This window comes from Melanaphis sacchari, unplaced genomic scaffold (genome assembly GCF_002803265.2).
Source record: "Melanaphis sacchari strain LSU unplaced genomic scaffold, SCAv2.0 Contig24_pilon_pilon, whole genome shotgun sequence".
Classification (NCBI taxonomy): Eukaryota; Metazoa; Arthropoda; class Insecta; order Hemiptera; family Aphididae; genus Melanaphis; species Melanaphis sacchari.
The window spans coordinates 491,128-503,488 of record NW_020271125.1 but is presented as its reverse complement, the minus strand read 5'-3'; the positions used below and the strand labels follow the sequence as shown (position 1 = coordinate 503,488).

The window sequence follows — 12,361 nt, the reverse complement described above, 5'->3', positions numbered from 1 at the left end:
TAAAATTACGAAATAAGAATATTCAAAAAGATACTTAATTATGATTTGAACATTTTGAACACGGTTTAAATAATATTATACATCTTAATCAATATATAACATATTCACGATCATAGCTAAATAACAATTACACCAACATGTTTATTACGTACCTATCATTAGTATTTTTATTTTATTTAGCTATGGATTAAACAAGACTGAGTCATGAAGTTGAAGCTCACTGAAGAATTAAATACATGACATATTTAGTTAAGCGCCTATGTCAGCCGCTGACTGATGGATTTTTAAACTTCTTAAACTATTTTTATAAAATATTTAACTCTTATAGGAATATTGATATATTGAAGGTAGATATTTGTGTACAATGGTTTAATTGACGCTCGTCCAGAAATTATTTCCTCATCACTTGACTAATTTCCTCGTACCTATAATCGCTATTACAATCGCATTATGTTATGTGCCTTTGTTGTGAAATTCAATATTTTTCAGAGTCTAGGACCTACGGATGACTTAATCCGGCCTTGCAGGGCATACCACTCAAATCTGCACATCTTAACTTTAATTACTTACATAGATCACTTGGTATGTCTAAAGTATTTTTATAATTTATTATTATTACTTCATTAATATTTATTTCTTGTATAATATCTGTAGTCTATACTTACTACATAAACGTGTTGGTAGTTTGGACGTTTTGTATATATATGAGTACACTGATTAGTCAAGTTAAAATATTTATTAACTGTAACCTACTATGATTAAATTTATCATAAATGACCCAGTCGAATTATATACGCATTTAAAATACATCACTTTATACTATAATTATTGTTAATCATATACATTGAAGTGTTTTATCGGTTCAATTTATTATAATTGCATTTTGTAGTACAGTACACACGCATGCTTTGTGCGATGTTATAAATTGTAATCATTGCGTTTCTGTTGGATTTATGTTGATTTCTTAAACAAATAAGTACATTTTGTTTTTTTATAAATAGAAATGACGACTTCGCAACGTAAAAAAGTGGCCATTGTCGGTGCGGGTATTGTCGGTGTTAATTCGGCACTGGAAGTTCAGAGGAGATATCCGAATTACGACGTGACTCTGATTGCGGATAAGTTTAATGGAGAAACCCTTAGTGACGGCGCAGCTGGACTGTTGCGGCCTGACACGTACGTTTTTGGGCCCAGCCTCGAAATCTCTCAGTGAGTTTATCTTATTACTATATTATCTTTTATAAAAAAAATCAAATGCCTATTTTAAATTTTGACGTTTATTATATAAATCTACAGTTTTTGAGTTTTGACTAATTGGCATTACATTTTGCAAGAATATTCTTTGGGCTATAAGGATTGGTTGAAGGTTACTTATCGTGGAATTCGGAATTAAACTTTTAATTGTTAGCTGAAACATGAATTTTGATTCAGCCATAAAACTATACATAGGGTTAGCATTAGTTAAAAAAAAAAATAGTTAGCATTCGCAATAATGATTTATAAATCCCTTGAACAATATCTAAAAAAGGTAGGGATTTATCTTGAAAGTTTTACTTTTTTAATCGCAAATTATATGTAGCTTTTTCTAAAGTAAGGTTACCTAAAAATTTGGATTTATGTTTTTCTACTATATCAACGTGTCAAAAAATACTGTTTACCCAATAGTTTTAAAAAATTGATTCTTTTATAGTTATATACAATCTTATTTTTGTATTATTATAATTTTTATTTATTGCGTGTATTACAAATGTGACGTATTATAATTTTAAACATATATGATTAAGTATATTTAACATAGTACATAAAATACATCCAGATAAATATGATACAATTCGTATTTTTCTGCAATATTTAATCATTTTTAAATTTTAATATTTTATATACTCATAACTTGCATGAATATTGAAATATCGTAGAATAGCTAACGCAATACTATAGATAATGTTTAGGTTTGATAATACTCACTCTAATACTTAAACTAACAGCACAGGTAATGCTGTACAAATTTTCTATTTTGTGCATGCGTTAGAGAGAGAAAGAGAGAGAGAGAGAGAGAAGACAAATGGTACGCTGATATCCTCTTAAGTGTTTAATAATAAGTTAGCGATAGCTATTTAAGTTAGGTACTGCTATGTTTCTTTTATTATAATATTTTTTGAAGTTTAGATTGTTTTTAATTATTTTATAAATGAAATTGGAAACTTCTTACAATTTGACTCAACTATTGCATTTTTTTTTATAGGCGTTGGGTTAACGATTCTTATAGTTTTTATAAAAATCTATTACAAAATAAGGATGAACCATGCGGCATAAATGAAGTTTCTGGTTACATATTTTCGACTAAGAATCCAGATATTATAAATGTAAGTAATAATAATGCATTATTATATTTCAATAACATGATTCATTTATTTATCTATAAAACATAAAGGTTAAGTTTAAAATTTAATAAACATATATTTCATATGTATGTACATATATTATATCTATTTAATTATTTAATGTATGCATTAATTTTAGAACCATTACATGAAAAATTGTTCACCAGACTTTAGAGAAGTTACCGATGAAGAACTAAAAGCTTATTCGTCTGTTGAAAGTCAACATATATTGAAATATGGTAGCTTTTTTACGTCGATTGTCATTGAATGTAAACTTTTTTTACCGTGGGCTTTAAAAAAGTATATATAATTATTCCATTTTATAAGTATGTCAGTTATACAATTTTAATTTTTAAAGTTTGAAGTTTTATTTTTAGTTATTTATTATTATTTGAATATAAAATCGCTTTATTTTTTTTTAGGATTAGTAATAACGGGGCAACTATTATTAAGCGAAAAATCGAATCTCTTGAAGAATTGTGTGGTGAATATGATATTGTTTTTAACTGCACTGGCTTTAGAGCCGGAAAATTATGTAATGATGTGAATGTGTTGCCTATTCGTGGACAAGTAATACGGGTAAAATATTTTTTTACAATTTTACAATATTTAAAGTTTATATTAATAAAAGCTCAGTATAAATTTATCAAATAACTTATTAATATATTTATGAAGTGACATATTAATAATTGTTACTTTATCTACAATAGTTTTAATCAGGGGATGGATTTATATGTTATACATGTATGTATTAGAATGAGTTTTTCGAAATTTGATGAGAATTTTTCCTGACTTAAACCATTGTTATTAAAATAACAATAATTTATTTTACATATTTTGTATATTTCAACGTTTTTACCTTATTTTGCATATAAATGTATAATGTATATTTGACATTTGTAGTTTTATTATAATGCATATTTTTATTTTCAGCATGTATATTGGTTTTATCTTATATTTTTATGTTCATATAGCCACATATAATATCGGTGTACTATCAATTTATCGTAAGTAATTGACTGCAACAATTGATCACAAACAATTGATCGCAAGCCAATTGATTTCAATTACAATTTATCGTACAGCAATTGATCGAAAATTAAAATTTACAGTAATAATTTTTAATATGAATAAATTTGGCACAACTCTAGTTACATGTATGGTTAAAAATATATTTTTTCATTTTAGATTAAAAATGTTTAAGACAATGTTGTAAGATATATAAACATGAAACAAATTAAACTTAGAATTTAAAATTATAATTGATCGCAAATATAGTTATATACTTGTAGGTAATTTCAGGGTTATTTTAAGGCAAATAGTATTTTTTCGTAACACTATTCGATCATTAATGATTAAGTCTTATCTAACATTAATCTTGTATCCTATTTTATCAAACCCCTAAAGAAAAATTTACCGAGATAAAGCAGCTGCAATAAAAAAAAAAAATTGTACCAATTATAATAATAATACAAATATTGAAGATTTTCTTCGTGGTATTGCATATAATTTTCAATTGCAAGCTTAATATATTTTAGTGTTTTTAATTATTATATACCTATCTTTATGATTTATTATTATTTTTTTTATATTAAATTAAATGTAAAAAATGTATCTATTTATTTAAAAAAATATTGAATATTATAATTTTAAATTGTAAGTTTAATTTGTTTCATTTTTATTTACCTAAAAAATTTTTTTTAATCATTTTTAATCTAAAATGAAAAAATATATTTTTTACCATACATGTTTTAAGTGCATATTTTGTAACATATTATAGCATTTTTAGAAGCATATTTTGAGGCTTTTTGTGCAGATAAATCCGTTCCCTAGTTATAATAATAATATTTTTTCCAATTACCTATTTACTTTTTAATATATTCTTAAATGTGTTATAATAAAGTATTTAAATATTATATGATACTTAATTCAAAATTTTAATATTATGTTTTAGGTCAAAGCTCCATGGGTTGACAAATTTTACTATTGCGATTCCGACACCTATATAATTCCATCAATAAGCGATGGGACTATTGTACTTGGTGGTTGTAGACATTTTGGTAGTCATAACGAGCAGGTAAATGAACGCAACACAGAAGAAATAATAGAAAATTGTGTAAGATTATTACCATCATTGAAAGAAGCATTAAAAACAGACTTTACGGTTTGGGTTGGTCTTAGACCTTACAGGAGCAAAATACGAGTAGAAACTGAATGTATAAATGATACTGTGGTAAGCATTCAAATTTAAAATACAGATATTTTTTATAGAGATTGGTAATTTTTTTCTTGATATCTACCATATTACTATATTAGATTTCAGTTATTAACTAACTAATATGTAAATTTTACATACAATAATAAAGAATAACTTATATTTAATTATTTAGATTGTACACAATTATGGTCATGGAGGATACGGAGTAACATTAGCGCCCGGAACAGTAAAATATGCAGTTGATTTATTGACTTCAGTTAACAATTGATTTGATAACATAAACAACGTAATTGAATTTGGCTATAGTAGTTTATTAGATAATAGTTTAAACTTAATAATATACTTGATATAAGTTTCATATTAAATATTATGATAATCGTTTTGTAATTGTTTCGATTAGTTTAATGGTCCGATTTAATTACGGTTATATTCTTGTAATTAAATAAAACATATTTCATTATTTATTTTAAAAATTTGATATTCTTTTAATAGATTTATTTAATAATAGTTGATTATTTAAATACAATTATGTTATTGTGTTTAGTATTAAAATTATTTATTAATAGTAAATTAAAATATTTTATATTCGTAATAAATACTGTTTAATAACATAACTGGACTTAAGGAAAAAATTAAGGTAATAATTTGTTATAACTGTATAACAAATAATTATTATCGAATTTAATGATAAAATTTTTAAAATTATCTGTTGTTTTTATTGAAATTTTTAATAAATTTTTCTGTATCTCTAAATAATATTGCTAAAAGTAAAAACGAGATTTAACAACATAAATAGTGTACATAATAATATGTGCGTTACATATAATTTCTTTTATTTGTTACATCTATTTTTGTAAACACCATGGCAACAAACAATTCTTTGACGATTACAATTATTTTCCTCAAAATATTATGAAAGTAGACATCGTATGTCTTTAGAAAATAATCAATACGCTCAAATCAAATTTAAAGTAATGCCTATCATCGTGAAAGATTTTTCTTGGTGGCAAACTGAAAGTAAATTGTTTTTACAAATAAAAATTCCACATATCTCTCAGAAAAATGCTGATATTCTTACATCTAATAAATATTTAAAAGTAAGTGTAACTGCAGTATTTATATAACTATTAGATAAAGTCGTATGTAATTACCTACACTGAATTTTAGTATATGTTTGTATGTATAATGATATACAGTACGTAACAAAAATAGTTGACAATATGACAACATTTGTTTTAATAACAATTAAATATTTTAGAAAGGTCAAACTTAAAAATTCTTTTACTTATTTGTATAATTTGAAAAAACAAACAAAAAATTAAGGAAAAACGGGAATTTTTATACAAACTCAATTTTTGAAAAATTATTTTTTTTTTTTTTTTGATGCAACTCAAAAGCGAATAACTGTAGATACCTACCTGAAATTTTCATCAAATGTAGATTTCATAATTTTCTATTTACTATAAAATTTTCAAAATATTTTTGAGCTGTTTAAAGACATAATAATTTTTTTTTTTTTTTTTAGTTTTATTTTTTATAAAATATGTCGATTCATTGGTTAGATAGAAATGCTTGAAAAGTTAATATATAGTTCCTCAAAGGTTTTTAATTTTTCAATTAAAAAATATTGTAAATCTATAGTAATAACATTTTTTATAAGCTTGGTGAAGTTAGAAGTTCGATAAAATCCATAAAAATTAATTTGTAAAAATAAGTAAACTATTTTGCAATTAGAAATTGATAAAAATATTTATTTTTATATTTAATATCTAAAAATTTAATTTAAGGTTCTTTATTATTATTTTGATCTGTACATATAAAAAAAAATTCTATCGGAAACCAAGATTAATTTTTCATGAGTATTTCAAGTTAAAATATTTACATTACAACATTCAATATTCACGCGTAAAATAATTATTTTTCTACAAACAGTAAAGTTATTTATATTATATTGTACTTCAAAAAAAAAAAAAAAACAACAATACTCATGATTTTTCCTAAATGTTTATATTACCATTTTCATTATATACTTAGATTTTCAAATTTGGTTAACACTTTTCGAGTTATTTATAAGCATGAAAAATTTTAGGTTTTATTTCTATACATTTTGATTAAAAAAATTTTTGTTGGGTCGAAATTGAAAATTTAATAAAAAGTTCAAAAAGGATTTTTTTATATCTATATAAAAATATTAAAAATACATGGGTTTTATTTTATTTTTTAAAAATATTTACAATCTGTTATATTAAGTCCATTAAGATCAAAAGTATGTTACAAGTTTATATATTTTACATCACATACTTAACTTGTGGATGAACATTGTTCACTAATTATACTTATCTCATAGTATTTATTTTAATTTTTGTTATTTAATTTTTCCTTTTGTTTATAATTATGTGTGTATTAAAGCAAATTTTTATACTAAAAATACAATTAAATACAATTTTTATTTTATCTACCTATCTGAAGTTAAAGTTTTGATAAAATTCGTTAAAGTTATTATAAGTTACAAACTATTTTGTAATTAAAAATTCATAAGAAACTTTTTTTTTTGTATTTAAGTTTTGGAAATTGAATAAAAGTTTCTTCATAATTAGTTTAAACTGAAACCATAAAATCTAAAAATATGTAAAGGCATTTTAAGTTCCAATTTGAACGAAATTACTTATTTAAATGATGAATAATGATGTGTTAATTATTTTGTTATAATTTAAAAACATTATTTTTAAGAATTTAAATTATGTAATTACCTGATGTATTTTATATTATTATGAATTATACTATACGCAATAACAATTTCGATTTATTTTAAAACATTATTTATTTATAGGTACTATAAATCATTTAAAAAAAAAATAAAAATTTATAAATGATTATAAAAAGTATTTTTTATTTACTTAAAAATTTAAATTAATAATAATAATTAAAAATTAAAATAAATGAGTATATTTTTTTCACAATTTAAAAATTAGTTTAAGATAATATATAGAAGAAACAAAATATTCTATAACTCTTGAAATTTTCTCAAATATGTAAAAAACATTCCTCTGTTGTTTTCATTTCTTATTCCCATCAAACTGCAGATAGGGATTCAAAAATATTAATATCCGGAGCTCTACTAAAAAATAATGTATTACTCGTTTTAAATCCTATTTCTAAGAATATGAGAGTACTGTATAAAATTAAAAATATATGTTCTCGTTGAAAATTTTAGAATATTATACTGATAAAATTTTAAAAATATAATTTTTTTCAAAAATATTTTGTATTTACTTCAAAAAACATAAAGAAATATAACTTAAAATTTTAATAATTTTTGAGATAATTTTTTATTGTCAAAGATTATTGTATCATTAAACATTATGTTTATTTGTTATGCACGAAGATTAGCTGTTTACCGCATATTTTTGAAGCAATTTTTTGGGATGAAATTAATGAAGAATGTAGTAAGTGCACTTTTGATGATGGATGTGTTTTATTTGAGTTACAAAAGAAGAACAGCGTTAATTGGGAAAATTTAACGCTCAAGAAATCAAAAGAGGAGCTAAAAAAGTTAAAATGTGAAATTTTAAATAACATCATTGAAGAACAACAGAATAAATATCAAAAAAAGTCTAGTATGTATGTCTTGTAAAATGAATTGTTATATAAATTTGGTAGACGTTATATGTTAATTATTTAAATAATATAAAGTTCATTTTAATATTTTTCTTATTAAATATTACATACTGCAAAGATAATTAATAATTAAACCAGCTGTGTATACTGCTATTACTGTTAAGATACCTATTAAACAAATTAAGAATAAAAGGTTAAACTTAAATTTTTATGCACTCGAAAATAAATTCAAACTTGATTTTTCTAAAACTGTTTGAGATAAAATTTAAGTTTAAATTTATTTTTAATTGAACTTAAAATTTGATTTATTAGTCTATTTTAATTTTAAACAAAACTTTACCTTGCTTTTACTGATAAGGGGCATTATGGAAATATAGGAAATAAAAATAGTGCTCTAGAGTGAGAATGGTTAAGTTAGGTAACTTATAGGTTTACTTAATCATTGAATTTTTTCCTTTTATATAAAAAACACAAAAATGATTTACTTATTTATTTTGTTTTGTAATAACTCAAAAAAGGAAAATAAAAGTTAAAATATAAAAAACTTATTAAAATAAAAATAAATGGGTATAAGTTATGAGTATGGTGTGGCCGGACTGACACAAGGGACACAAGCCTTGTATGTAAGTCCGGTACTAATAAATATTGAATGTACTTGTTCTTGCGTTATTACCTTCCTCCTGTTCTTCGGAGGGTTCTCGAGATCGTGATTCGAGAATATGATCAAATACACCGTATGTAAATTAAATGGTAAAAGATTTCGTACTAACAATAAGTATTTAGGGCATACACCTTACCTGGTTCGCCGCGGTGAATACCTGTAGTACAACCCTCAGAGAAAGATGTAAGATAATACAAGTTGCGATACGATTTAAGGAAAATTTAAGTTTAAATAAGAAAAACAACACTGATTTATCTTAGAAAAAGAAAGAAGTCCAGCTGTCGCTCGCAGAGTCTTGTGTTGTGGGGTGTGTGATAGGTTTTGGGAAGAGCTCCTGCTCGCTTGTCTGGTGCGCCTGCACTTGTAATTTTTGTCGGTGCTCATGCACTCGATGGTTTGGCTGGTGCTCATGCATTGACTAGAGAAGACGACGTGGTCAAGACAGCCAGGGTCCCCGACGACGGAGAGCCTCATTGGACCATCCCTTGTTTTTGGCGGCACACGAAAATAGGTCAAACGCTTTGTGCCATATGGTCGCAATAGCGTTTGAGTTCCTACGTGGCCAAACAATGTAGATCGTCTCTCTCGTCAGTGATCAATAGGGATTATTGGTTTTTATTGAAGGCTATCTGCGTGCGACAACTTGACCGTTACTTTATTTAACGAAATGATAAAATATACAATAAATTATGATGTGTGAGCATATCATTACAGTTTATTTTCATATTGCCTTTTTAAATTATTATCATTATTTTTATTTGTTTTTAAACAAACAAAATTATTACAGATAGTAGAGTACCAAAGTTAAAAGAAAAAAAACAAATTATTTAATCTTTGACTTGTTGTTTGCAATATTTATTAATTATTGATGTTTTTATGATGTGTTAGTTCTAAAAACAGAACGAGACCGATTAGCTGTCAAGGAACAAATAAATTTCGAAAACAAAGAACATCAACTTATTCAAAGTATTCGTGACGAAGAGAAAAAAAAAGTTTTGAAAGAGTTGAGTACGTGGAAATCAAAAACAGAAATTATACATGATCAAAGTAAGAAAATTATATTTATTATAAATAATTATAGTTTAATAATAATTACATAGTATGAAAATTGTAAACAGTATTGACAGTAAGTTACGGCTGATAAAACACTTTCGTAAAAAAGAAAGAAAAAACCATATATCATTAAACATTTAATATTTATTTATACGAAAACGGAAGTACGAGGCTGTTGGTCACATATCGTCAGTCATTACTTTCCTATTCGTCAGTGCGATAGCCCGCGAATATTCTAGACTGTTCTTGTAAGTTCCAACAGTATAATGCAAGAAGGGTCATTTTTTTGTTTAAGATCTACTAAATATTTAAAATATATTATTATCTTGAGGGTTTATAAAATACATAAGATTATTGTTAAAGCAATCAATGAGATTTATAAGATACGTTATAAAATGTATATAACGATAAATCCTTATGAACAAGGATTGGCTTTTAAATCTTCTGTGATCGATTATTTGGTCATCCCTTGATATACTATATTAACATTGTGATGAGAATATGATATGACAGTGGTAAAATTATTTTTTGGTTGCATCAACAGATCAATGGGTATTTTTTATGTTAAAAATATTTATTAATTTTGCAATGAATACAACTCAAATAAATAATAATTACGTATATAAGTGAATGGACTATTATTAAATATTTACAATTAAAAAAAAAAGGCAGTAATAAACAATAAGATTTTAAACAGCAATAGAACATAGTATTAAGATTTTTAATATTTATTTAATGTACCTATTTAATAACTATTTGTTTTGTTTATTTTATAGAAAAAAATGAGAAAATTAAAAAAGATATTTTTTCAACCGATGAAACGATTAAGATCTACGAGATAGAAAACGATCCAAATGAATTTATAAATCAATTGCCAAGTCCTAGAAAATTTAAAACAATCGAGATTAATTTCACTCCGAGACACTTTACTACTCCGAGTAGAGAATCGACTAAAGCTGACGAACAAGAGGTAAAATTTTATTTATAGATGTATAGTTATAGTATAGATAGTATAACTGAATTATTACAATTGTAATGTACGATCAATTATAAAATCGGTTGTGTCAATACACTATAGTGGTTAAAAAAGCAGACTGCTGCCAGAAGGGCTGCAGGGTTTGTGGAAGAAGACTTAAGACCAGAAGAACATGATCCGGAATGGTGTTTACAAAAAGGAAAGTAAGTAACTTATTTTTAGTGATTTAAGGTTAGTTGGGAAGTTGAATATGGCAGAGACATTGAAAATCGTCGTTTGATATATATATATATATTTTAATTTTAATAACTATAATAACATATGAAAAGATACAATTTTTTATTTACCACTTTTTATTTTTTTAATACGTACATACTTTTGTTTTGTCGACAAAATATAAATGATTGATACCGAAGTTATTTTTAAATTAAATTGAAGATTATTACCACTTAATAGTTACTACTCACATGTAAAATGTAAAACAAAAAGTTTTTAAATGCAAAATATAAGTTATTTTTTAATGACGATCTCGAAATATAGTATAATCGATGTCACTAAATTTATATATATTTTATAATATAGATATTATTATTTAATTTGTATATTTCTAATAGTTAGTTAATTTATTTTTTCTGTAGTACATTTATGACAGAACTAAATTACATCGGAGCCGTGAGTGCTTATTCGCATGGGATTAAGTTGAGCCCAAAAATGGCTATATTGTATTTGAACAGATCTAAAGCGCAATTTCAAATGAAAAACTATCACAAAGCTGTCGAAGATGCAACGACTGTAAGTAAAGAATATGTTATAAATTTAGTTTTAAAAAAGATCAGATAATATACATGAATAATATAGTGGCTTTATAGCGGTTTTTGTCGTAGTTTCATAATTTTATAGATAGGTGCTTTAAAGTGTATTTTAAGTAATTATGACTAAAGCTTTTGGATTTGAATGTGAATCAACATTTATATGATCACGTGTTTTTTGTTCACGTGTATTTAAATTTAGAAATCTGTGAATTTAATTCACGTGTATTTATAACATAGTATTTATTAAACTTATTAAATCATAATATAATATTTAAAAAAATACGTTAATAATTGCCGTAAAAACCTAATAACTAACAACATTTTTAATTACTGTTCTAAAAATAAATGTTTCATAAACGTGTTGTCGTAAAAAGACAGGACGAATCAAGCAAATGCTTTAGGTTCAAAATAAATAACTGATTATCGATCACTGCTAGAAACTAGAAACCATTGGAATGAATGTGTTACGGTTAAAGTACGAATACCGGTTAAACCTAGAATTTACCGGTAAATCCTAGGCGGAGCTAGAAGGGAACTGGAGAGCCTAAACCCTAAGTTCGATAGCCCTCCCAAATATTTACCGTATTTATGTACCAAATATTTTGTATTATGATTCACAAATATACTAAGCAATACGTAACA

The 12,361-nt window shown here is 24.6% G+C and overlaps 2 protein-coding genes across 3 annotated transcripts; both read left to right on the top strand.

Annotated features, from left to right (window-relative positions):
• The first annotated feature begins 563 nt into the window (after window positions 1-563).
• Window positions 564-5,030, top strand: LOC112594999 (D-aspartate oxidase). 2 transcript variants are annotated; one of them, XM_025340061.1, is made up of 7 exons: window positions 564-582; window positions 1,002-1,209; window positions 2,243-2,363; window positions 2,521-2,681; window positions 2,804-2,960; window positions 4,336-4,614; window positions 4,772-5,030. In XM_025340061.1, exons 2-7 carry the CDS (start codon window positions 1,004-1,006, stop codon window positions 4,865-4,867), a joined length of 1,020 nt encoding a protein of 339 aa, XP_025195846.1. In that variant the 5' UTR covers window positions 564-582; window positions 1,002-1,003; the 3' UTR covers window positions 4,868-5,030. The 2 variants fall into 2 exon arrangements, with proteins under 2 accessions (XP_025195846.1, XP_025195845.1); XM_025340060.1 differs by lacking the exon at window positions 564-582 and adding an exon at window positions 839-927.
• A 379-nt stretch (window positions 5,031-5,409) lies between these two features.
• LOC112595032 (dynein assembly factor 4, axonemal-like) lies at window positions 5,410-11,699 on the top strand (the record flags this gene model as incomplete). Its single annotated transcript, XM_025340102.1, is given in 6 exon segments — window positions 5,410-5,696; window positions 7,985-8,216; window positions 9,767-9,925; window positions 10,708-10,901; window positions 11,010-11,110; window positions 11,546-11,699. Coding segments are annotated over 6 exon segments (1,008 nt in total), but the record flags the coding sequence as incomplete, so codon positions are not given.
• Window positions 11,700-12,361: the final 662 nt, after the last annotated feature.

Excerpts from the sequence above, each read along its gene's own strand:
- LOC112594999 (XM_025340061.1), top strand. The coding sequence starts at position 1,004 with ATGACGACTTCGCAACGTAAAAAAGTGGCCATTGTCGGTGCGGGTATT. Across the intron at positions 2,682-2,803 it reads TTACCGTGGGCTTTAAAAAA|GATTAGTAATAACGGGGCAA; the intron begins GTATATATAATT and ends ATTTTTTTTTAG. Across the intron at positions 4,615-4,771 it reads AATGTATAAATGATACTGTG|ATTGTACACAATTATGGTCA; the intron begins GTAAGCATTCAA and ends TTAATTATTTAG.